We start from the raw sequence: 25396 nt of genomic DNA, 5'->3' as shown, positions 1-25396 counted from the left end.
TTTCTCTTTGCTGCCAGATAGGTGGTGTTGTGGCCGTTGCTCAGACATCCGCGCTGTTGTGTATGTACCTGTCTGTCGTGTGACGCCAAACACTGAGACACGCTCAAAACTGCGAAAAGTAGCTCAAGCTTTATTGCACTTGACACATTAAGTGAGGCTTGAGGGAGCCGGGCTGCTTGAGGCGGGGAGGGTGGCGAGGACATGCATCGGGGTGCTCCATGTCTGGCAACGCCGTCCTCGAGGGCATTCGTATGGATACCAGCAATGGATCCTGAGATCCGACAGCAGTCGGCAGTAGTCTTGGGGCACGTCGGCGGAGAAGCCGTCACGGTCGACGCGGTACGTGGCGTGACGCCACAACCCGCAGAAGTCCGGCGGCTGCCAGTACAGTTCACCGTAAACGTCCACGGACTCGTCCTCCTTGCCCTTGTGGCGGAGTACGCCGTGCTCCGTGCGGCCGAACGTCTTGAAGTCTGTGTGCCTGCGAAACCAAAAACACGATGCGTTAGGACCACAATTCCCAGTATGACACGCGGTCGCAGAATCGGGTCACATTTTAGTCGTTAAATGGCACTGTGTCAGAGCTGTAAAACCAGGCTAATCGCCAGACTAGGGGGACTAGCGCGAGATCGGCGTTCTTTATCGAAAAGTTGTAAAGTGCGACCCAATGCTGCAATAGCGTTTCATACGGACCAGCACACAGCGGCCAGAGAACACTGGTGAAACAAAGGCATAAAAATTATGCCCTTAAAGGGCATAATTCGTTAATGCCTTTGGGAAGGGCATTAAAATTTTGCTGGAGATTCCTATACCATTTACGCCGTAAAAGAGTATTTATGCCCTAAAGGGCATAATTTTTATGCCTTTGTTTTACCGGTGAAGGTTGACAGGAACTACTTGGACTACGCACTTGAAGTTGAACACGAAGTAGTCGGCGATTACTGCATCCGGACACCTGCCGAAAATGTATCAAGAAATGAGCGCTTATTGAGTTCGTTGGAGGGCTTTGAACACACACTGTGTGCTCCAGGATCACCCTTCAAAGCATTTGTATGGTGAAGTTGTGATCACCTCGAGCGTTTCATGGAGCACCCGTCTCAGCGTAATGATGTGTTCACTCAACGTTTCTTACTCTTCTAACAAGTTTCGCCTAGAGAAACTTTCTTTGAGAACGACAGTGTCAGTTAAGAGATTTTTCAAATTTGGTCACATTGTGTAAAAAGTTGTCAGGGAAAACGAAAGTTGCCCATAGAATTTGAACTGCGCATATCTCGGCCTCAAAATCTTGGGGCCATTCTAAAACCCATAAGGACAAAATTTGGTCAAAAAAAATGCTGCAAATCGTCAATGGTCGCGACCGGACTTTTTAAAAAGTGCCTCCTACGCTGCAAACGTGGGACACTGCAGTCTACGTTTGAATTTTTTTTGTAAGGTCCTTTCGTTAGTTCACGAACGTTCCTTGAAGGATCTTCATTGACTCTCGAAGAATCTTAGTGAAAAAAAAAATCTTTGGGAATTTAAGGGTAATCTTCGTAAATCTTCCAGAATCTTTAAAATACTATATCAAAGCATTTTTGCAGAGATTTTTTGTATATATAGGAGATTTGTTTTAACAGTGCACTTAACACACTGGTTCGCTCAGGAAACGTTTTTATGTCATTACCATCTTCGCTGAGCCCGGGGCAGCTGCGTTGGATCCACACCCGAGTACTCCGGCACGTTCAAGTTCATCGTCACGTTAAGGTTGCCCGCGGCGCCTCCATGCTCTTCGAGTAACTGGATGAAAAGACAACATTTCCTTGTCGGGGGCTGTCTGGTAGCTTGATTGTCAGTCCAAACGGAAAATGTAGGGAACCTACCTTCCCCAAGTCGTACTTGGACTGCTGGATGAACATTTGCATATCCGCAACACTGCTGTAACATAACTGTAAGTTAATAACTCCGCTAGCTGCTGAACAAAGGAAAAAGCTTTTCCGAGCTCGCCCGCATTTACGAGCGGTGCTAACATATCAGACCTCTCTTGTGAGCAGTCTAGGCTCGGACTCAACGTCGAGGTCCCGGCCGTTGGACTGGACGTCGTCGGGGAACTCGTCAGCGTATTCGCCGTCGAGGTGTCGGCCGTTGGAGTTGACGTCATCGGGGTAGAGAGCATCGCGACACCTGTTAAGAGAAGGCACAGAGTAGCGGACTCCACGAACTGCGGTGTGTGGGTGATTCCGTGCCTAGGGGGTCCTTTTGGCTGTAGCAAATTGAGAACCAAATTTGATGAGTAATAATCAGTTTCTTGAATGTTGTTTTGGCAGCATTAAAGAAGAATTTAAGATAGAGTAGGGAAAAATTGAACGCCATATGTATATAATGAGTTACTCGTAGTGTATACCAGTCGATTTCACTGTTGAAGTTGCTTGTAAGCGCGGTTGGAGCTTGGTCAGCTGGAACCCGGAATTTCGGATCACTGCACCGCGACGCTACCAACTGCGCCACAGTAAAATATTTTCTATTTAGTTAGTGTTCTAATCGAATGTGACTTCATTACTGACATTCGATTCGAGATGATTGAAGAAGGTTGCTTCGATCACCACTACTAGGCGCACAGTTTAAGGCCATGCCGTATTTGGACCACTGCGAGCCTTTCCTTACATGATTCAACCCGTTGTTGCCACCAATCACGCGGTGGGTCCATCGTTGAGGTCTCGGCCGGCGGGGCGGAGGTCGTCGGCATCTCAGCCATCTGAGCCGAAGCTGAGACTGCTGGCTGGCCCAAAGGTTGGGTAAGTAGCGAAGGCACAGGGAGAGTGCACACCACCACCGCGGCGAGGAGCATTGCAATCATCGCCTGCAACAAATACTAAGCTAGAGATGCTACGGGGGAAAATGGGTGCTCTGGACAATTCGTGCAAACTTCCTGGCACTCTCGTCGCCCTCTCAGGAATGCCGGGGAGGGCTAAAGTCACATGGAAGGTAGGTCGGAGCAACCGAGATGCATGCTGGGAGACCGGGCAACTTGTCCCTTCCTAATCCGTCGCCGGCTGCAGCGGAGGCCCGCCTGCCAGCCAGCCTGCCGGCTTGCCCGGTGTCCCAGCAGCATTCATCTCGGTTGCTCCGACATCTTCCACATGACCTTAGGGAGGGCGAAGAGTTTGATGCTGAGTGCGGCTGACAATTTGACGGAAAAGTTGAAATGCGAGGTTGCAGGGTTTCACAAAAATGGCTCGTTCGAACTGGAATACATTTTTTTTGACATTTTTTGTTTTGGGGAGGTTTTCAGGCCTTACATACCGGTTGGGTCAGGTTGACCATCTTATGAAATACCCGTTAATTTTTTTCAAGATTTGGTGTTATGGGTATTTACATTCATATTCTGTTACTTAAAATACTTCTCTGTGCTGGTAGCATAATCCAGGCAATCACTTTTCCATTTTATTAAGAAAAGCTAAAATTACATCTTAGGCGCAAAGTTTCTTCAACAAGAATTGAGACCAGACCCCAAAAAAGTTTGGAACGCTTTACTTCAACCACCTCTATGGCCCAAACCAAAAATATATACCAGAAACCAAAACACAACCAAATTTAAAAAAAATGTTTTATTATTGTTTTAACAAAAGTTAAAAGTTACACTTATAAGTGTGAGACAAACAGTGCTTCACACTGGGAAGCGTGGGACAAACGTGGCTCACGCTTGTACGCGTGAGACACAGTGGTTCGCACTAAATAGTGTGAGACTGTCTCTTACTTGGATTTGCAGTGTAGCCGTGTATTGGACTGTGCCAACTGAGAAAATTCAGAAATTTCAAACTGCGCATGCGCCAAACTCAAACTAACCAGTAGAAAATGCTCCCGGTCAAACGTGATTCAGTTAACAAACACCATAACCACCTCGCTCCATCACGCGACTTTCAGTGCTCACCTTCGTCAAACTAAAGTCACCCGCTTTCTGAAACCATCGTTGTCAAGTTTATGACGTTTGTCAAACCAACCGTCGTGCTTTTGTTACTTCGTTGCCGGACCAGATCAATTCAGATTTTCAACCCCCTTCCTAAACTGTCTTGGTTTTGACTTTCGACGGCATGCTTACTGATGATGTGCACGCTGCGTCCGCAGCAGTCCGTTTGATCGCAGGCTCTCAGGCAGTTCTTCCAGCTCGTCTGTCCTGGGCGTCGCGTGGAGGCCGACTCACGCGGCCCTCAACCCGCGGTCACGCTGGGCTAAGGAGGGGAGCACACCAGCCTGCTCCACCAGTACGGAGGAAAGGTGGGGGACACCGCCGACTTGTCCGGCCTGAAGGTGGCGTGGCCGGTTTCAAGTCATTGCGCGCGTCACGCGCCCGAGACCAACTTTTGACGCCTGGGGACTGCAAAGCACCTGGCGTAAAGCCTTCCCCGCGCCCCGCAGCCGAATCAACAGATACAAAACTTTGGCGAAACTGCATCAAACTGACAGAACGAGGTTGTTTTTACATTCTACGCTTAACTTTCTATCCGTGTTTGATGATGAAGGGACTTGTGGATCTGTGAAACAGTTTGAAAATAAATTTGTATGGGAGACAGTGAGACATTACCAAAGCAGATTTCTTTTTTAACTTGAAAATACATTTAACTGCCTTAACTTTGGCGACGTAGTTCATTCTTGAGTTCATTCTCGTAGTTCATACCAAGGGGAGGTCTAGAGGCATTGTACACGCACCTGCTTTCACCTAGTTAGTGTCGATAGGCTAATAAGTCCGCCGTCAACATCACTCAGCCCTGAGTTCAAAAACTCCTCGACTGAGATTTTTTTGTGAAATAACCGACGTTCTATGCTGTGCATTTGGGTTGGAGCTGTTCGCCCAGCGAGGCTGTGGCCCACCGTGGTTTGGAGTGCGATTGGTTGCCTACCCTCCCGGCGGCCCGCCGTCCTTACGAGTACTACCTTCTACCGTCTCCAAAAGGATCCGGCCACACTATGGTGATACCCCACCTCCCTGCCCTTCATCAGTATCTGTTCCTGAAATCGACAGTTCTCTATTAAACTTTGGATTGGTCTCGCAAGGTTTGGTCTCGCACTAGTAAGAAATCTGGAGTGCAAAACCAGCGGAGACTACTTGACCTTCTCCTGCATTAACTTATTTTTAATTCATGTTTGGTTTGGTGCTAGAGCTTGCGGAGTTTGACAGTATCCTCCTGGACAGCGGCGTCGGAAGTGGCGTGCAGCGGGGTCAGGGTGGGGTGCAGCGGGCGGCATAAGCTAGCACAGAAAAATGCATTAGCTTTAAACTTCTTGCAGGAAGGCGCAAAAGTTTTATTAGAAGATGGTCCAGGTTTGAAAGAAGCTAAATCAAATTAAATGTTCTCATTATACTGCAGTTTCTATTCAATTAACTTCAATTAACGTACTTCAGTTACGATGAACAGGGCATACTAAAACAAGGCCACTGTCATAAAGGGTAAGATATGAAACATCGACCATGGTCCATCCGAGTCGGGATTACTCGGCAACCAATAGAGATAAATTAAAAATCTCAGCGGGAATTTGAAGGTGATGAATCATTTCGTTCACATGACTTCTTATCGATGAATGTGATTGGTAGTCTCCAGTTGACAGGCATTTCAGCAAAAACTGTCACAGTGCCCAATCATTCTGCTGGCTCCAAATTGTATCTTGGACTTCCTGCGATTTCGCGGACTTGCCCCTGTCGACCTGCACAACGTAGCCACAGAAGTTCCCCCACGAAAACGCACGTGGAAGCCGCTAGCCCTGTCGCAAGCAGAGTGAATGGCCCCATGGTTCTAGTCAAGTCCAGTCTAGGAGGACCGTCTGGGCGTCTCCGCTTTTTTTTCCTGACCTGGGAATCAAGAGACAAGAGTAAGAACGCACGATTCTGCACCAGGAACGCAGTTGGTCTCGACAAAAACTTGAGCGTGCTATATTTCGAAACAAGAGATCAGAGTTATTTGTTGAAAATGGTTGTAAAATCAGTCTCGGAACTTTCTGCTCGCAGACACAAAGCTGCGCGGAGGGACTACAGAACCTGTGAAGATAAAAAGACACCGCCATGACCACTCACCAGTCGTTGAGCAATGGCATCCACTCTTGTCAACCATGGTTTGTACAATGCCCCTCCTCGGATGGCAGCCACGGCTTGGTTGACGGCAGGCAGGAGCGGAGAGTCACGTTCCAATAAGGCACCCGTATAGAAAGTGAACACTGTCTCGCGGAGAGGCCTCAAGAAACGGCGAGCGCGATCGTCTAGGAAGTACTTGGGACCGGCGAACTCCATGGTGCGACCAGTCATGACCAGGGCCGAACTGCAAGGTCAACGAAAATGGGATTTACCAGCGAGAATCCTGTAAGAAAAGCTTGGAGGCAGCAAGTATGGGAGGGCAGTGGTAAAGGGTCTGCGAATGCTATGGGACTCGATCACATCACACCTTATCGTACTCGTAGAGACGCAAATAAAAACTCGGCCGTCGACAATGTGTAGTTATGACTGGACAAAATTAGAAACTTTATCTATTGTCTGACTGTTAATTTTACTCCCTCAAGCGTAAAGTGTTATAGTCCTCAAGCGGACATTTTTTTATGTGTTGGGTTAAGACCCTGAAAATATCCGAAAAGTGCCTTGCGTGATGATTTCGAACAAGTCGTTGTACCTGTGTGACTGAACCAAGAATTAGTTTTAGTTCGAATGACCAAAACTAATTCGTCAGTTCTACTTACTTTCTTTGACAATGTAATGCACCTCGTCAAGAACGCGCTTACGAAAGCATGGCGCAGCATGAGGACCTGCGATGATGCCTTTTTACCTTTCCTGATTCATCCAAAGTATTCTGGAGCACTTCTCCAATGATTCGCATACTTCAATAGAACCGAGTAATTCTTCTACTTCGTTTTGAAGTCCCAGCGACATCGTAAGAATACGCGCTGCTGACTCCTGTAAAACGACCACGGTTGGTTCCCCCTTTTGAAATAGTATTTTACTGTTAACAAAATCTTTACAAAGATTATTCTAGTTGGAATACATCAGAGTATTTGTTATGTATTTCAAGTCCCAAATTTTAGTCGAGGGGCCAACCACATTGGATGTTTGGGGACACCAGATTTCTTAAGGCTGAAGATTTCGTCGGATTTCGAAAGATTTTAACCGATATTCGGCCCAAAATTAGCTTGTTTTTGGCCTTTTTGGGGGCAAGATTTCAGATTTCCCAGAGATTTCTAGCGCTAAGCGGACACAAGATTTCTAGAGTGGTTGTCCCCTCGTCTTTTGTCCTCCGTCACTGACAAGGTGAGGAGCACTGTAAAAAATTCTGTATTTTGGCACGGAAATGGTACAGAAAAATATAGTACGGAGGTACGGAGAAAAGTACAGAACGTTCCGTACTTGCTCCATATGAACCCATGTAAATGGGTACGGAAAAAAAAGTACGGAACGTTCCGTAGTTGGCAAGTACGGACGTTCCAGGCAAATTATTGACCAGACATATTCCGTACTTTTTCCGTACTTTTTTCTCACAGTGGGTCGTTACTCATGATTTACTAAGGTAGGATGTGCTCGTACCATTTACAAATTAAAAAAATGACGCAAATTTTAAAAGGAGTGCCTTTATTCTTTCTGTGAGTTTTGAAAAAATTCTTGATACAATACGGAAATAAGGGTGAGGTGGAACTTAAAGACAGTTTAAAACGTGAAATTTGTTTCTGATTCGACGCGGCTTGAGAGAAGGATGAAATATATTGCGATTTAACGCGAGCAACTACGTATCTGGTTTCCTCCGCCTCAGAAGTTTGAACGCATATATCGTCGCATTTGAACCAGTTGACAACCTATAAGCTATGGAGTTAAAATATCTTCTTCGCGCGGCTTGGAATTACAACTCGTTAGAGTTACGATATCAATATTATAAGTCTATTGTTATTATTCTTACCTTTACTTCCCTAAACGACGAAAATCCCCGAGTCACCAGACGACCTACATTGGCCGTAGACAGCACTGCGCGGTAGCCGGAGTTGAAGTGCATGGCAAACACCACCCAGAGCACGATGAGGGCCGAGCAGCGCCGTGGCTTCCTGAGACACGACGCCCAGCTGCCTTCCGTGAGCACGCCGAGGACCGTCATGGTGTCCGCGACAACGCCCTGATCTGTCCTCAGAGACAGCACCATCACTGTAGACGCAAGGGTAGAAATGGGAAAAGGGTCAGAGCGGGGAAGAACTGAACATAAGATATATATGGATGTTCGTTCACTCCCACGAACGTGTAGCGACCTTAGTGCATTCTTTCATATCGTCCGTCCACGTCGAGAGGGTAACGACTCATAAATTTTGTGTCAGCCGGATTACGGATTACCCGGATTACCTCCGGATCACAGCAAAAAAATGCCTGGATTACCTTTGGATAACGCAGGATTAACCCGGATTACCTCAAAATTTCCCCGGATTACCTCAAAATTTCGGGTCATCCGGAATACGGATTACCAATTTGCTGTCAGCCGGATTACCGAGGTCGTTACCCACTCGGTCGGATGTCAAATAACTTTTCTTTCGGTTCCCGGCCCATCCAATGCTCCTGCTCTGCGATTCCCCGATACGTTACCTAGTGCCGCCATCGCCAAGACGAGGCACACCCACACTTCGGGCTGCAGCACCGCGTAGGGGTACTTCCAGCGAGGGACGCGGTGTTCGGGCACCACGTAGCACCTGACCGCGTCCTCCATGTAGCCGTCGCTGATCGCGAAGAAGAGGAACCTGTCCACGGTGGGGTACACGGACCCCACAACGAGGTCGGCTCGGCCACGCGCCAGCGCCTCCACTGGGTCGTTCAAGTCAACCTCTCCAGCAGTCAAATTTCTCTCCTGGAAAAACGTCCATGCCGTCTGCTTCGGGAAGCCAACGTCAGCCACACCAGACGCACTACGATTTCTCTCCTGAAACAACGACCATCACTGTAGAAATTTCATACGGAAAATTTACAGAAGAATAAAGAAGAGCATGGTGATACGCAACGTCCGTGCTTGCTCCAGCCTAACCGTTAAAAACTGTTCGTCCCAATCGCGGTGAAGCAGACTCGTGGTTAATATGTTCACAGGAAGCACACGCAGAGAACAGTTCACGGCGTATGAAATGAAGTTCGCAAAGTCTATATCCAGACCTTTGACTGTCGGAAGAAAGAAGTTACCTTCATCACCAGGGTACGTCAAAGGAACGCGATATTTAGAGACCGTAAAGGTTATATCTGAATCGTGGCCCCACAAACAGTGCATTTTTTCCCTTCAGATTTCTAGGTTTCAGCTTGGTCTCGAGTGTCCGGCTTAAAGAAGAAAAGTGCGGATGTAGACGCCCTAACTTTCGCGCCATGACGGTTCATTCAACCTACCTGCCGGCCGACAAACTCAAGAGTTCTTAGTTTTGACAAGTATACGGATCGCTACACGGCAGAGTTCAGAAAGCTCCTGAGAATGAAATGACAACCCTCATCTGTCCCGAATTGAACCCCATGAATCCATGCACGCACACTTTGACGCAGGTGGGAGAACAGGTGGGGAATGACATCTAAAACTAGATAAGAGGATGGGACTTGTCTCACCACACTTATTTTTTGGACCAAATTTTCGCTCATGTTGACTTGATAGACTGATAAGAGGTCGCTAAATCAACTCGATTTAACCCCTTCTTCCGCTTCCTGGATCAAATATGTGTAAACATTTAGTGTGCAGTTGATACCGGGTTCTTTGATGCAACGACAGTGTACCTGCGTACTCAACATCAGTCGGTGGCCTTTGCAGAATAGGGATTTCCTGCGTCAGTTCTAGAACAAAACGTGAAAAAAAATCTCTTATAATCTGATAAATTCCGAAACACGAATATTCTTCGCGTTTCTTAGGGGCGCATCACTTTATTTTACTTCCACTTGCGACACAGAGCGCTCTGTTTAGCCCACCAATGTCATCGCAAATTTAAGCGATGTTCATTGCAAAAAGGTCTGATGAAATTTTGCATCTCGCAGTTCTGCAGTAGCAATACCGAAACCTCAACGAATCTCAAACAGCTCGCCTGGTGGCTTTGGGACAATAAGAAGAGCTTCGTAGATAATTTCCGCAATGTCGCCGATATCGGTCAAACAGTCAAGCGCAAGAACCTATTTCCTAAAAAAACAAAAAAAAACTTTACAATATTTCGCACAAGTGGCGCACCTGTTTGGTTTTTCGCATGAATGTACACAAATGGCGGATCAAACATTGGTGCTACGACAGCCACGCATCCCTGTAGTTTGAAGGGCTTCCCAGGCGTGAAGAGACTCAATGCCACGTGACGAACGGTCCTATCCTGACGACTCCATGTTGCCTGGAAAAACACATTGAATGGTGAATTATGTACGTACTTCCTGTCAGTGACGTTTGGCTGGCCGCTGCCAACGATCTGCTTGCGTGCATACACGTTTTTGTATTGACCTAAAATGGCATATATAAGTAAACATGGAAAGGTCAGGCGCATTGGACGTGCCGATCGCTTCTCTTGGTGAACTTCTTGCAGGATAAATTAACCTTCACTGTGAGAAAAAGGTACGGAAAAAGTACGGAACATGTCTGGTCAATAATTTGCCAGGACCGTCCGTACTAGCCAACGACGGAACGTTCCGTACTTTTTTTCCGTACCATTTACATGGGTTCATATGGAGCAAGTACGGAACGTTCCGTACTTTTCTCCGTACCTCCGTACTATATTTTTCCGTACCATTTCCGTACAAAAGTACGGAATTTTTTGCAGTGTTGCCACTGTCACCAAATGCCAACTGAAATCTTTGAATTTATTCTAGAGTACCTCACGGAAAGCTTTATTCGCACCTCCAAAGAAACGGGGCTCCAGCGGTGCCCACACCGGACTCCCGGTTCATACAGCGCGCGAGACGAATAGACTGAGACTTCTCCCTGAAAATGGACAAGCTTTCACCGCAAAACAGAATCATAGAAATGTGTCACCCCTTCCGACCGCGCCCCGTTACCTCGGTGCCCTGAAAGGCGACTGCGATGCGCCAGCGCTTGAAAGAGCGCAGTCTGTCCAGGACCAGAGCGGCGTCTCCATGGCCGCGTGTCGCCACGACGACCACGAGCACGGGCGTGAAGCGGCGCAAGTGTCTGAGCACCTGCATGGCGTGGAGCTCCACCTCCTGCGCCAGGCGAGTGCGGGAGCAGGCACCCAGCAGCAGCACCGCCACGTCCACGCGGGCGTCCGGAGCCTCCTGCCGGCCACGGGGACAAACCGCTGGGAAAGCTTAAAAATACTTGTATCACTGAAATCTGTGTTTTGGTTAGATGTCTGTGCAATGGTCTCTGTGACACATCTCAGGCCACAACTGTGTTGAGTGAATGTCAGTTTGAAATTGTTGTTCCGACCATTACGTTTTCGGTGTATGCTTGAAAAAAGAGGGCAATACATCTGGAGCAATACTGGGCCCCACCCGCACCCGTACGGACGGCGGCTAGAAAGACCGAGAGGTTTTTAAATGGTTCATTTCTACACACTAAATATTTTTGTACACAATAAGACATCACTATTTTTTGTGCACACGAACTTTTCGTACAAATTTGTACGCGATTTTGCACCAAAATGGGCAAATAGGTTCAGTTATTTTTACAAAATTTGTACGAAAAGTTAGTGTGCACAATAAAAAACTGTGATGTCCCGTACAAAGACGCACAGAACATTTAGTGTGCATTTCAGCATGAGAGTCTCTCATGATTTCAGACAGGCGATTGAATAGGGGCATTTCGGTTCGCCTTGCACGACGCGGGCAAAGGAAACGAAACACAGTCTCCACGAACGGAACGCACCCTCCCCGGCCGGCGCGTCCGAGGCACGGCGCGCATCTGCACGACGAACGAGGCGTGCAGGCGGCGCGCGGCGCTGGGGCAGAGCACATCCCAGCGGGGCGACAGCGCCACGAGCACGCGCGGCCGGCGCGGCTCCACCGCAAGGGGCTGCAGGACGTCCGGGAGGAACTCCGGCTCCAAGCAAGGCGCATCAGCCGCCAAGGCCGCCAAGGGGAGGAAAGCGTTGGAGGCGCCGCCGAGCCCGGCTAGCCCGGCCGGCAGCAGCAGGGCAAGGAGCATCCTGGGAACAAGAAATGGGCCTGCTCTGTCAAAAGCTTGCGAAGAAAAGTACAAAGTACACATGGGTCTCAACCCATCTTCAATGGTTCTCGACCCAGCTCCAATGGGTCAGGACCCATTCACAATGGGCGTGAACCGGTCCAAACCCACGCCGAATAGGTTAAGTCCGCTGTGGGATTTTTGAAAAGTTTCGGGGAATAAATTACAGTGACAAGCAGATACAGTGGCTGCCTAAAGTCAGCCCGAACCACGATTTCTACACATTTGTTACCGTTTCGACAAACTTTGCTTCAATACTGCGCCTAAACTAAGGCGGCTAATCGCACTCCGTAGCAAAGGTGTTCTAAAGGAAGGCCCAAAAAGTACCCACCCTTTGAGGGAGAACGATTAGCCGCCTTAGATTAGATGCAGTGGCTGCCTAAAGTCAGGCCACACCACGATTTCCACACATTTGTTACAGTTACGACAAACTTTGCTGCTATACCGCTCCCAAACTAAGGCGGCTAATCGCACTCCGTAACAAAGGTGTTCTAAAGGAAGGCCCAAAGAGTACCCACCCGTTAGGGGAGAATGATTAGCCGCCTTGGATTAGACAGAATGGCTGCCTAAAGTCAGCCCATACCATGATTTCTGCACATTCACCGTTTTGATCTTATTTGCGGACTGCTGATTTAAAGTTCACAATATTTGAAAATTACCGAAAAATACAAATTTTTCCGGGGTCTGCGTAAAATACCGTATTTTACTGTAATTTATCGTACTGTTTACCGGTAATTTTACCGGCTCTTACATCCCTAATCAGGTTTGACCAGAACTCCTTCTTTATTGGTATTTCATATCTTACTTTTAAATCAGTAATGAAAGTGGGAACACCTTGCAATGCGATTAAGATTCGGAATTTTTATGTTTATGAAGGCATCGTCAGTTTACCAATTCTGTAAATTGTGTTTGTCTTCACAGCCCCTACTCCCCGCCCTTCAGGTGATGAATTGGGATCCGAACTTATAGTCAAGAAGTCCAGGCAAGTCAGTCGAGCGGCACATCTGGTTGAGGTTCCGGACTCACGCGGCCCCCAACACGGCACCTCCGGAGGATGATGGCGCACCTTATCGACACCTTGTCTCTCACTGATCACTGGGACATAAGTGTTACCTGACAAGGAAGTTGTGATAAAGCACAAGAGATGTCTTCTGATGGATTCACCGTTCAGGCACCAAACAACAACCTGCTGTATTGTAACAACGCTTTTGTAGCTGACTTGAAATATAATAGCGGCCAGCCACGTTCGTGTGGTCGCAAGCTACCGTGCTTGTTCCACGATACAAGTCAGGAGCAGCTGAACTGCACATTTGATGGGACTCCGCCGACTTGTCCCACTCCCCAAGGACACCTGCATTGATTATTGATTATTTTTATTATTCTCGCGGAGGGGGTTTCTAATATCCCTGATGGAGGGCCACGGCAAGCTTGTGCTAGCGTAGGCTGCACAAAGCAAAGCCGGTCTTCCCAGCCGCTGTCCTCGCAACCGTGATAGTGTATCGATTTTATTAGGAAAGGTGGCGTACCAAAGGCCCGTCCCGTACATTTTACTCTTAATGACACTCTTAATGAGCGGCTAAAAATGTTACCAATGGAATAAGAACCACTTAAAACGAATTTCTGGCCCATGGGCGGAAACCCCGGTGAGTCAAAGTAGCCCCGGTTTACGGTAGCGGGGGGATTTGAGGAGGACCGGAGTTCAAAAAACATTGAAAACATGAGAACATTGGATTTTTTTTTAGTTTATGAAGGCATCGTCAGTTTTAAAAATGCTGTAAATTGTGTTTGTTCCTTCACAGCCTCTACTCCCAGCCTTCCGAGAAAAACTACGGCTATATTTGTGCATCTTGTTTTGTAAATACTTGCACAATATGAGAATACTGCCCCGAAACTACACACTGGACATCTATGGACATTTGTTTGTTCGCAGAATCAGGGACAACTCAGATGTTCATAACACGCTCAGAACAATATGAATGCTTACCATTTTGTTTGTAGTTCGATGCTAAAGTTCCTTTGGACAAATTCTAGGAACAATAATGCGGCCAAAGTGGAAACGTTTATAAGCGTTACCAAATGTGCACACAATTATCCATGGATTTTAAACAATACAATTTATAGCTGTTAAAAAATTTGTCCATTGGAAGGACACATCATTTTGACTCCAGACCTTGAGGACTAAATAAGTCAATGCCTTATTTCCATTTTTGTTTCTTTTTCTACAGACTTTACGGAGTATGTGAATTTCGTTACGGACATATTTGTCCTTAAGTTGTGAACAATTCAGCGCCGAGTCTATGTACAATAATGCTTCCAAAAATCTGTAGACAAATTTGTCTATGGGTTGTGATTGAATTTGTCGCCATTTGGTGACGTATAAAATCGTATCCACAAAGGACACAAAATTGTTCGGTAACTGGTGACAAAAATGTCCATAGCTATTGGGTGTGAATGTTTTAAATTGTACACAGCTTCAGTATGCACAAATGGTAATAATTATAGACATTAAAGGAACAAATTCAAAATACTGGTTAAAATTGAGGCATGTGCATTTAATACAACAAAGGGATAATAGCATGGCGGTAAGTAGCCAACTTCATGTGATTAAAATCATTTCGTCAATACAAATTGTTCATTTAGCGAGGCTAACGTCCAAGAAAGTCACATTTCTGTCAAGATCATAACAAGAACACACGTAAGAACACGCGGAGTACGCAGGCACTAGAGGCCAGCGTGATAATCGCTGATGGCGGTGGCGAACTGGTTGCAGGCGCTCGGGTTGAGGCGCGCGGCGGCCTTGTAGTGCCTGCGGGCCTTCTTCTTGTCGCCGTAGTGGCTCCACAGAGACCCCAGCTTCATGTGGATGAAGGCACGCTCCCCGGCGGCGACCAGGGCGCGCTGGTACAGCTCAAGCGCCTCGCGCGCCGTCTGAGGCCCGGGGTCTCGCATCATGTACAGCGTGTTCGCGGCCTGCGGAACAAAGCCGGCTTTACTCGCTAATTGGGAATTCGTTCAGCCCACTAAATTTTAGTTGATTTAAGGACAGCTGGAATTTCACGCTACCTTACGAAGTATCTAAAGCATACGTAGTAAAAACTAAATTACTTTGACATACAAAGAAATTGTTCGCAAATAACGAAAAGCTGACGCTCGAAATACTTTGTTATGAAAGGCTTCTTTCGGTTCTAAGACCTAACATAGTTTCTAAGATTCTCTGAGTGTATTGCTGTGGGAGCAAACAATTTGCTCTGATGGTTAACTGAATCGTAGGGATTATCGTCCCAACGCTTTGGCTCGCTGTCAGCGAACCGTTTGTTCCCACATCAAAAAAATCAGTTGCCTAAAAATCAACTAAAAATTAGTTGAAAAACGAGTTTTTTGCTTTTGTGTGAAATTCTGTGAACAAGAGGGCAATACATCTGGAGCAATACTGGGCCCCACCCGCACCCGTACGGACGGCGGCTAGAAAGACCGAGAGGTTTTTAAATGGTTCATTTCTACACACTAAATATTTTTGTACACAATAAGACATCACTATTTTTTGTGCACACGAACTTTTCGTACAAATTTGTACGCGATTTTGCACCAAAATGGGCAAATAGGTTCAGTTATTTTTACAAAATTTGTACGAAAAGTTAGTGTGCACAATAAAAAACTGTGATGTCCCGTACAAAGACGCACAGAACATTTAGTGTGCATTTCAGCATGAGAGTCTCTCATGATTTCAGACAGGCGATTGAATAGGGGCATTTCGGTTCGCCTTGCACGACGCGGGCAAAGGAAACGAAACACAGTCTCCACGAACGGAACGCACCCTCCCCGGCCGGCGCGTCCGAGGCACGGCGCGCATCTGCACGACGAACGAGGCGTGCAGGCGGCGCGCGGCGCTGGGGCAGAGCACATCCCAGCGGGGCGACAGCGCCACGAGCACGCGCGGCCGGCGCGGCTCCACCGCAAGGGGCTGCAGGACGTCCGGGAGGAACTCCGGCTCCAAGCAAGGCGCATCAGCCGCCAAGGCCGCCAAGGGGAGGAAAGCGTTGGAGGCGCCGCCGAGCCCGGCTAGCCCGGCCGGCAGCAGCAGGGCAAGGAGCATCCTGGGAACAAGAAATGGGCCTGCTCTGTCAAAAGCTTGCGAAGAAAAGTACAAAGTACACATGGGTCTCAACCCATCTTCAATGGTTCTCGACCCAGCTCCAATGGGTCAGGACCCATTCACAATGGGCGTGAACCGGTCCAAACCCACGCCGAATAGGTTAAGTCCGCTGTGGGATTTTTGAAAAGTTTCGGGGAATAAATTACAGTGACAAGCAGATACAGTGGCTGCCTAAAGTCAGCCCGAACCACGATTTCTACACATTTGTTACCGTTTCGACAAACTTTGCTTCAATACTGCGCCTAAACTAAGGCGGCTAATCGCACTCCGTAGCAAAGGTGTTCTAAAGGAAGGCCCAAAAAGTACCCACCCTTTGAGGGAGAACGATTAGCCGCCTTAGATTAGATGCAGTGGCTGCCTAAAGTCAGGCCACACCACGATTTCCACACATTTGTTACAGTTACGACAAACTTTGCTGCTATACCGCTCCCAAACTAAGGCGGCTAATCGCACTCCGTAACAAAGGTGTTCTAAAGGAAGGCCCAAAGAGTACCCACCCGTTAGGGGAGAATGATTAGCCGCCTTGGATTAGACAGAATGGCTGCCTAAAGTCAGCCCATACCATGATTTCTGCACATTCACCGTTTTGATCTTATTTGCGGACTGCTGATTTAAAGTTCACAATATTTGAAAATTACCGAAAAATACAAATTTTTCCGGGGTCTGCGTAAAATACCGTATTTTACTGTAATTTATCGTACTGTTTACCGGTAATTTTACCGGCTCTTACATCCCTAATCAGGTTTGACCAGAACTCCTTCTTTATTGGTATTTCATATCTTACTTTTAAATCAGTAATGAAAGTGGGAACACCTTGCAATGCGATTAAGATTCGGAATTTTTATGTTTATGAAGGCATCGTCAGTTTTACCAATTCTGTAAATTGTGTTTGTCTTCACAGCCCCTACTCCCCGCCCTTCAGGTGATGAATTGGGATCCGAACTTATAGTCAAGAAGTCCAGGCAAGTCAGTCGAGCGGCACATCTGGTTGAGGTTCCGGACTCACGCGGCCCCCAACACGGCACCTCCGGAGGATGATGGCGCACCTTATCGACACCTTGTCTCTCACTGATCACTGGGACATAAGTGTTACCTGACAAGGAAGTTGTGATAAAGCACAAGAGATGTCTTCTGATGGATTCACCGTTCAGGCACCAAACAACAACCTGCTGTATTGTAACAACGCTTTTGTAGCTGACTTGAAATATAATAGCGGCCAGCCACGTTCGTGTGGTCGCAAGCTACCGTGCTTGTTCCACGATACAAGTCAGGAGCAGCTGAACTGCACATTTGATGGGACTCCGCCGACTTGTCCCACTCACCAAGGACACCTGCATTGATTATTGATTATTTTTATTATTCTCGCGGAGGGGGTTTCTAATATCCCTGATGGAGGGCCACGGCAAGCTTGTGCTAGCGTAGGCTGCACAAAGCAAAGCCGGTCTTCCCAGCCGCTGTCCTCGCAACCGTGATAGTGTATCGATTTTATTAGGAAAGGTGGCGTACCAAAGGCCCGTCCCGTACATTTTACTCTTAATGACACTCTTAATGAGCGGCTAAAAATGTTACCAATGGAATAAGAACCACTTAAAACGAATTTCTGGCCCATGGGCGGAAACCCCGGTGAGTCAAAGTAGCCCCGGTTTACGGTAGCGGGGGGATTTGAGGAGGACCGGAGTTCAAAAAACATTGAAAACATGAGAACATTGGATTTTTTTTTAGTTTATGAAGGCATCGTCAGTTTTAAAAATGCTGTAAATTGTGTTTGTTCCTTCACAGCCTCTACTCCCAGCCTTCCGAGAAAAACTACGGCTATATTTGTGCATCTTGTTTTGTAAATACTTGCACAATATGAGAATACTGCCCCGAAACTACACACTGGACATCTATGGACATTTGTTTGTTCGCAGAATCAGGGACAACTCAGATGTTCATAACACGCTCAGAACAATATGAATGCTTACCATTTTGTTTGTAGTTCGATGCTAAAGTTCCTTTGGACAAATTCTAGGAACAATAATGCGGCCAAAGTGGAAACGTTTATAAGCGTTACCAAATGTGCACACAATTATCCATGGATTTTAAACAATACAATTTATAGCTGTTAAAAAATTTGTCCATTGGAAGGACACATCATTTTGACTCCAGACCTTGAGGACTAAATAAGTCAATGCCTTATTTCCATTTTTGTTTCTTTTTCTACAGACTTTACGGAGTATGTGAATTTCGTTACGGACATATTTGTCCTTAAGTTGTGAACAATTCAGCGCCGAGTCTATGTACAATAATGCTTCCAAAAATCTGTAGACAAATTTGTCTATGGGTTGTGATTGAATTTGTCGCCATTTGGTGACGTATAAAATCGTATCCACAAAGGACACAAAATTGTTCGGTAACTGGTGACAAAAATGTCCATAGCTATTGGGTGTGAATGTTTTAAATTGTACACAGCTTCAGTATGCACAAATGGTAATAATTATAGACATTAAAGGAACAAATTCAAAATACTGGTTAAAATTGAGGCATGTGCATTTAATACAACAAAGGGATAATAGCATGGCGGTAAGTAGCCAACTTCATGTGATTAAAATCATTTCGTCAATACAAATTGTTCATTTAGCGAGGCTAACGTCCAAGAAAGTCACATTTCTGTCAAGATCATAACAAGAACACACGTAAGAACACGCGGAGTACGCAGGCACTAGAGGCCAGCGTGATAATCGCTGATGGCGGTGGCGAACTGGTTGCAGGCGCTCGGGTTGAGGCGCGCGGCGGCCTTGTAGTGCCTGCGGGCCTTCTTCTTGTCGCCGTAGTGGCTCCACAGAGACCCCAGCTTCATGTGGATGAAGGCACGCTCCCCGGCGGCGACCAGGGCGCGCTGGTACAGCTCAAGCGCCTCGCGCGCCGTCTGAGGCCCGGGGTCTCGCATCATGTACAGCGTGTTCGCGGCCTGCGGAACAAAGCCGGCTTTACTCGCTAATTGGGAATTCGTTCAGCCCACTAAATTTTAGTTGATTTAAGGACAGCTGGAATTTCACGCTACCTTACGAAGTATCTAAAGCATACGTAGTAAAAACTAAATTACTTTGACATACAAAGAAATTGTTCGCAAATAACGAAAAGCTGACGCTCGAAATACTTTGTTATGAAAGGCTTCTTTCGGTTCTAAGACCTAACATAGTTTCTAAGATTCTCTGAGTGTATTGCTGTGGGAGCAAACAATTTGCTCTGATGGTTAACTGAATCGTAGGGATTATCGTCCCAACGCTTTGGCTCGCTGTCAGCGAACCGTTTGTTCCCACATCAAAAAAATCAGTTGCCTAAAAATCAACTAAAAATTAGTTGAAAAACGAGTTTTTTGCTTTTGTGTCCAAGCTTTTAGGGAATGTCACTACATTCTTTCTTAATCGAAAGAATATTTGAGGGTTTGCGAACTACCAGTTTGCAATACTTTTGCGCTTAACTCTTCGCAAGCTGCAAACCAAATAGTTTGAGACGCGAACACATTCTTTGCAAGGTTCTGAGAGTGTAGCCGCCAAGAAGCGCGGAATCCCTGCGACCGTTGCCGACCTCTGGCCTAATGCCTCAGAAAACCTCACAAACTACGTTTTTTTTGGGCTTACAATCAAAAGTAGCTTGATAGGCAAAGTAGTATTTTGAGTTGAGCATACATAAACTGACAAAAAAGTACCCCGTTACTATTTCTAGGTACTACCAAGTCGTGTGCGCCTTCTGCTCAACCTAATTCGGAAGATTTTAAGCGGACACCAGTGTTGTCCGAGAACCTACATTGGTGAGGGCGCGAGGGTGGTTCGGGAAAAGCCGCAGCGCCTCTGCCACGAGGGCCTCCGCCTCCGCGCGCTGGCTGGGGCCGCACGCCGCCACGCACCGCGCCAGGCGCAGCACCGTGTCGGGGTTCTTCCGGTGTTGGTACGCCGCTCGGAGGAGGCTGATCTGCACAGAAGAGGAACTGTCAGTCAAGACAGGATTTCTTCCACTCCTTACTAAGATGCGACGCCTATCGGAGTCGGGTGGCGAGCCATTTCACTGAAAATGCACACACACTGCGCTAGAAAAAAAACTACTGTATAACAATTCTACAACAGTTCCTGCCAATAATTTCTTCATTATAGATGAATTGTTCTTACAAGGTAATTTCAGCAAAACCCGACCCAAACCTTAACTTTTCACATTGAATTGCAAAATTGCGTAACTGAGCACGAAATTAAGCTTTGATGCGCGTAAATTCGTGCGCGTTTCACGCGCATGCTCAATTTCGAGCCAAAGCTATGTACAAAAAAAACTACGCAATCATTAAGAGTGTTCGAATTTTTTTTATTGCTCTCACGGATGCGATAATTTGAAGGAGCTTCATTAGCCTTTGTACACTGCCAACCGAAGTGTGGGACAGTCTCGCGCCATTTGGCCGCAATGTCTCACGCTGTGGGGCAACTAGAAGGAGACTGTCGCACCCTTGGAGTGGCAGTGTGTCACATGACCGGCTCACCTCTTCGGCTGACGGCGTCCCTTTGTAGTTCCGAGCGTCCTGCAGCACCCACCCCAGCAGATGGCGCCACTCCCCCTCGCCGGGACTCAGGCGGATGGCCTCGCGGAACCACTTGCGGTCTTCTGCAGACAGAGGGCCGTCGACTGAGGAGTGTCCCTGAGCTCCCCTAAATTACAGTGTGGGCGACCATGCACACTAGACTCTTGCCGACTTCTTACGTTCACAATTATGCACTTTCGGCACACAATTAAGCATGCACAGACAAGACCTATCCGTAGGACCTTTCTGCTCTGAGGGCCTTCGGAGAATACTGTGAGGTCATTCGGAGAATACTCGGTCCTGCGGATGATATTGGCAAGGGAGCTACGGAGAATTATCACAAGTGCCCTGCGAATCCAAGTGTTGGACAGGCATGGACTAGAGGACGTGCGACAAATTGTCCCTCGCTTGTACGCGTGGGACAAACCGTGCTCCACGTTTGTAACCGTGGGATAAATCCGTGTCCCACACTTCTAAGCGTAGGACAAATCCGTGTCCCACGTTACCTAGTGCATGCCTGTGCCACTCTTGGATTAGAAGTGTTGTTTCCAGAATTTTCCGTACCTCTCTGCCACAGTGCAGCGAGGCGACAGACTTACCCGCGCCGCCGCCGGAGGCGAGGCGGCCCCTCACGGCGCACACTGCTGCTCGCTGGTCGTCTCCCAGTTGGCTGAGAGGCTTCACGTCGCCGATGAACTCGCGCAGGTACGCCACTTGCTTGTTGTCTGTGAGCGTGGTGATCGACATCGCGGCCCACATCGAGTCCAGCACCAGTCGCAAGGCCGGCCTGCGGGCGTCACAAGTTGCAAATTGATTAGTTGTGACAACCAGCATGTACTGACATGTTAGGTTAGGTCCCAACGAAGAAATAAGTTACTGCAATTAAAATTTTTCGTCTCCAATGAGGGTTGCCGACCTATCAGGATCCGCAGGTGCTTTCTCAATTTTTAACACACGATTGAATGTACATATTAAAGGGGCATTGAAGGGGTATGCATGTATTAAAGGGACAAACAATTTACGTTTACCAACCTAAACTACGGTTCATCTGTGATAGAAAATTTTGCCTTGTGATGAAGACTTTTCTAGCAATGACACACACCTGTGATCTGCTATGATGCCGCAGTGCCGATGGAACACGGGATCCGGCAAGAGGCGCATGAAGCACTCCACCAGGAGGGTGCGCGCTTGGTCGAGACGCGAGTTCTGCCAGAAGCTCCACGCCAGCCGGTAGCGCTCCACGACCTCGGCCCAGGGCGTGGGGGCGAGGCAGAGTTTGTCCAGCATGTCCTCGCACGCCTCCAGAGGCGCGTAGCCAGTGCCCCAAGTCACCGGGCACTCCAGGGACTTGAGGTCGAACTGGTGCACGTGCAGCACCCCCGGCACCGACATCGCCCCGGTACGACGGTCGCCCCCGTCCGGGCAGCGACGGCGGGAAGGTCAACGCGGCCAACCCTGAAACGGGTCAAAGTACACTCTCAAAATTCTGCTTTTCGGAAGGCTTAGTACTATGACAGAACAGCGAAGGTAGTCAGTCACCTATGATGGAAGGTTCTGAGTAAACTACACCAGTATCTTCGTATCAAGTAACAAATTCTCTGAATTATGATAAATTGGTGTCCTGTCGTAGAGTACACTCGTGTAAATCTTGTCAGAATGTCTCAAACTCATTCACCAGATTTGCGCACCTCTGAAAGTTGTAAACTTGTTTTAATATTTTGCAGAACTCAGGCCATCAATATCAGAAAAATTTCAGCTTCCAGAAATGCGCGAATTTTTATCAGGATTTCAAACAGGTTCCTGACATGCTGACAAAATTTTCACGAGTGTACTGAGAATTGGCTTCGAGTTACACGGCATTTCTCAGTAGGAAATTGGGAATGTAATATGTTGTAAAGTGACCTGCGCATGCATTGTATGCATGCATCAAAAGTCGCTTCTACGCTCACGTGTGCATGAGTAATAAATGCATTAGGTTCATAGACACACAGCCAACTCCCTGCTGAGAAACGCCATGCAGTAATAATACTAAGCTGGTTCTCAGAACTGATTGGTTCAAATCTATTGGTGCAGTACTGAAGGATTTGCTCGTAAAATGAATAATCTGGTTATAAGTTACTAAGAACCCTTCACCATGGGTTACTGCCTTCACCGAGCTGTCGTAACACTAAGTTTTTTACTCGTATTACGAAGAAAAATCTCAGTAGTAGGAGAGCAAAGCAACATTCATCAAGGTACAAGAAGAGCGGAAGGTCTGAACTTTTATTCTCGTTCCAAAAAAAGGGAACATACGAGTTTTTGAAGCTCCTTTTATTAATGGTTCAAAATTTAGGAGTAATAACTTTAACGCAATGTTACGAATGTTACGCAATGTTACGAATCTTACATCAGTCAAAGAGCCTTGGTTCGAACTCACCTCAACCATAGAGATACCGTCGGTGTCGAGTTTCAGTCGGGCTGCTCCTACGAGTCCCTTGCGACCGTTGGAAGCTACTCCTGAGGGCAATCGAACTGCAACAGAATCCAAATGCAGCTAGAGTTATCTTTTGATTTCTTTAATTTGACACTGAATGATGAAAATTCCTCGACTTGACATTGAAATGATATCGGCGTTGGAGGTTTGATAAGGGTTAACAGGTGTTCCGAATTCTCCAAACTGAAATGACCAAGTCTTAAAAAATGGTATGACAAGAAAACTTTTAAATATTGAACTGAACTTACCCTGCGTAAGAGAGGTTGATGCAGTTCGTTACAACCAATTTTTTTTTAGGACCACCGTAAGGAACACTGTTATAGATTCATGCGCGACCACTGATGATATGTCACTTTGAAAAATTCCTTACTTCAGAGCGAAAAATGTACACACTACCTGGTAAGGGTGGTAAGGGTGTTACGTAGCACGTCACTTCATTGGTAGCCTAAGGCAGGGAGCAGGACTAAAACTGACGCAGTTGTTCATTTACTGTGGAGCCACAAGTGGACGTGTGCCTTGCAGTTGGACGAAATGAAGCGTGCGCGCGAAACGCACGAGTTCTTGCGCAACAACAAGCACTTGCGTGCATGGTTACGCAAAAATGCGAGCATCATGAAACGCGTGCACAATTTTGCGCAACTTTGGCTGATACGGGTACGGGAAAGTTAAGCTGATGGCAAATCGTTACTTCACACTAACTTCCCTTTCATTTTCAATGCATGAGCTGTGCACTAAATTGTACACGCGCTTCAAAATGCACAAAATACTGCGTACCAAAGAAAATATGCGTCGTTACGCATGAATTCGTGCGTTTCAAGGGCCTGTTCACGCGCAAGCTTATGCACTTGAGAACTATCTAGTAATTTAATGTGCACTTGTTTCGTACTTTTTTCGTGAAGTGCACGTCCACCCAACCAACTACAGCAATACTATCAACATCATCAGTTCTTTTACGGCCAGAGAAATTACAACCGGAAATGAAGAAGTTGCCTTACCTCAAAGGTGATTTTCCAAGATGAGTCAGAGCGGTAAGGGTGTTGCGTAACACGTCACTTCATTAGTAGCCAAAGCAGCAGAACCAAAACTGACGCAGTTATTCATTTAATGTGGAATCATCACGGTAAAAACGGCTCCTGGCTTTCTCATGAACTCCTGGATATAGCCTAAGTCTCTACCACAGGATTCCTGGGAAAACCAGGTGCCGTTTTTACCGTGAAAATAATACCGCAAAACTTAAAACACCTCGTCCTACGTCTACTTTTGCGAGAACTTTCCCCTAAGCAACTGAACGACCAGACTGTTTGTTTCCTGTCCTGTTTGCCCTTCGTGCCCTGTGGTCATTGGCTATGCTCCTTGTGCCGCGGCGCGCTGGACACCCCCTCCCCTTCCCCCCTATCCCCTCTTTGTCCCCCTTCCCTCTCCGTTGCAGATACTAGTGGGTGCGAGAGACGCGATCGCAACGTACTAGGGAGGGCTAGCCGCGCCACTGCTGCGGCGATGCGGTCAAAAACTCACCGGGCTTCCAGCGCAACTCCATGATCCTCCTCGTGCTGCTGCTTCCGCTGTCCGCGGGGCAGTGCCCGACACCTGGCGCGCCCACGGCCCAAGGCAAGGATCCGAGGGTAATCGTATCTTTCAGACAAGATGCTCATGAGACGCAGGCAAATTCTCTGTAGCTCTTCAGTTTAACATTCCTTTTTGGTGTGCGAGGCAAGAAAAAGTTAGATAAATATCGCAATCCTTTCAAAACACCTGCAAAGAGCTACTCGAAAAAAAATATCTATTTAAGGAACATTCATCAACAGATGATACTCGTCTCCTGTGTGCTAGTTGTGGCAGTATGCTCCTATCTCTGTGATTGCATATAAAATTGTAAATTCCGCCCTGGCAGCCAGCCCCTGTTATTGTTGTTAGGATGCGCGCTTGGTTTCTGGACTCGAGAGTAAAATCTAGCTAACACCTTTGTCTCGTAGCTTTAGGTATGTTTTAATGTAAATTTAAACACATAAATGTATCATTCAATTTTTCTCTTATAAGTTCCGGAGCTATTTTTGACAGTGTTGGAAAGGCTCTCGTCATTGAGCTAGCCGTTCCGTGTTGTC

At 47.1% G+C, this 25396-nt stretch overlaps 3 protein-coding genes across 26 annotated transcripts; all 3 read right to left on the bottom strand.

Annotated features, from left to right (window-relative positions):
* Positions 1 to 106: 106 nt before the first annotated feature.
* Positions 107 to 4337, bottom strand: LOC117639029. Of its 3 annotated transcripts, XM_034374373.1 has the most exons (8): positions 4076 to 4337; positions 2641 to 2836; positions 2381 to 2475; positions 2016 to 2160; positions 1860 to 1914; positions 1664 to 1776; positions 911 to 955; positions 107 to 481 (listed from the first exon to the last, which is right to left on the bottom strand). In XM_034374373.1, the coding sequence occupies exons 4-8, from the start codon at positions 2150 to 2152 to the stop codon at positions 148 to 150; spliced, it is 684 nt and encodes a 227-aa protein (XP_034230264.1). In that variant the 5' UTR covers positions 2153 to 2160; positions 2381 to 2475; positions 2641 to 2836; positions 4076 to 4337; the 3' UTR covers positions 107 to 147. The 3 variants fall into 3 exon arrangements, with proteins under 3 accessions (XP_034230264.1, XP_034230263.1, XP_034230262.1); XM_034374372.1 differs by lacking the exon at positions 2381 to 2475 and having other exon boundaries at positions 1860 to 1911; XM_034374371.1 differs by lacking the exon at positions 2381 to 2475 and having other exon boundaries at positions 4076 to 4333.
* An 806-nt stretch (positions 4338 to 5143) lies between these two features.
* LOC117639028 lies at positions 5144 to 8740 on the bottom strand. The gene is made up of 5 exons (XM_034374370.1): positions 8570 to 8740; positions 7902 to 8140; positions 6783 to 6910; positions 6044 to 6284; positions 5144 to 5821 (listed from the first exon to the last, which is right to left on the bottom strand). Exons 1-5 carry the CDS (start codon positions 8688 to 8690, stop codon positions 5612 to 5614), a joined length of 939 nt encoding a protein of 312 aa, XP_034230261.1. The 5' UTR covers positions 8691 to 8740; the 3' UTR covers positions 5144 to 5611.
* Positions 8741 to 18780: 10040 nt separating this feature from the next.
* LOC117639027 lies at positions 18781 to 25045 on the bottom strand. Of its 22 annotated transcripts, none has more exons than XM_034374350.1 (8): positions 24760 to 24777; positions 24290 to 24378; positions 23238 to 23332; positions 21924 to 22276; positions 21421 to 21608; positions 20783 to 20904; positions 20065 to 20229; positions 18781 to 19225 (listed from the first exon to the last, which is right to left on the bottom strand). In XM_034374350.1, exons 4-8 carry the CDS (start codon positions 22211 to 22213, stop codon positions 18977 to 18979), a joined length of 1014 nt encoding a protein of 337 aa, XP_034230241.1. In that variant the 5' UTR covers positions 22214 to 22276; positions 23238 to 23332; positions 24290 to 24378; positions 24760 to 24777; the 3' UTR covers positions 18781 to 18976. The 22 variants fall into 22 exon arrangements, with proteins under 22 accessions (XP_034230241.1, XP_034230238.1, XP_034230237.1 ...); XM_034374347.1 differs by lacking the exon at positions 24760 to 24777 and adding an exon at positions 24588 to 24644; XM_034374346.1 differs by lacking the exon at positions 24760 to 24777 and adding an exon at positions 24506 to 24619.
* Between the last annotated feature and the right edge of the window lie 351 nt (positions 25046 to 25396).

The sequence above is a fragment of the Thrips palmi genome, unplaced genomic scaffold, assembly GCF_012932325.1.
Source record: "Thrips palmi isolate BJ-2018 unplaced genomic scaffold, TpBJ-2018v1 HiC_scaffold_10, whole genome shotgun sequence".
NCBI lineage: Eukaryota > Metazoa > Arthropoda > Insecta > Thysanoptera > Thripidae > Thrips > Thrips palmi.
Note: the sequence above shows the minus strand (reverse complement) of the source record. Positions and strands in the feature narration are given on the sequence as shown.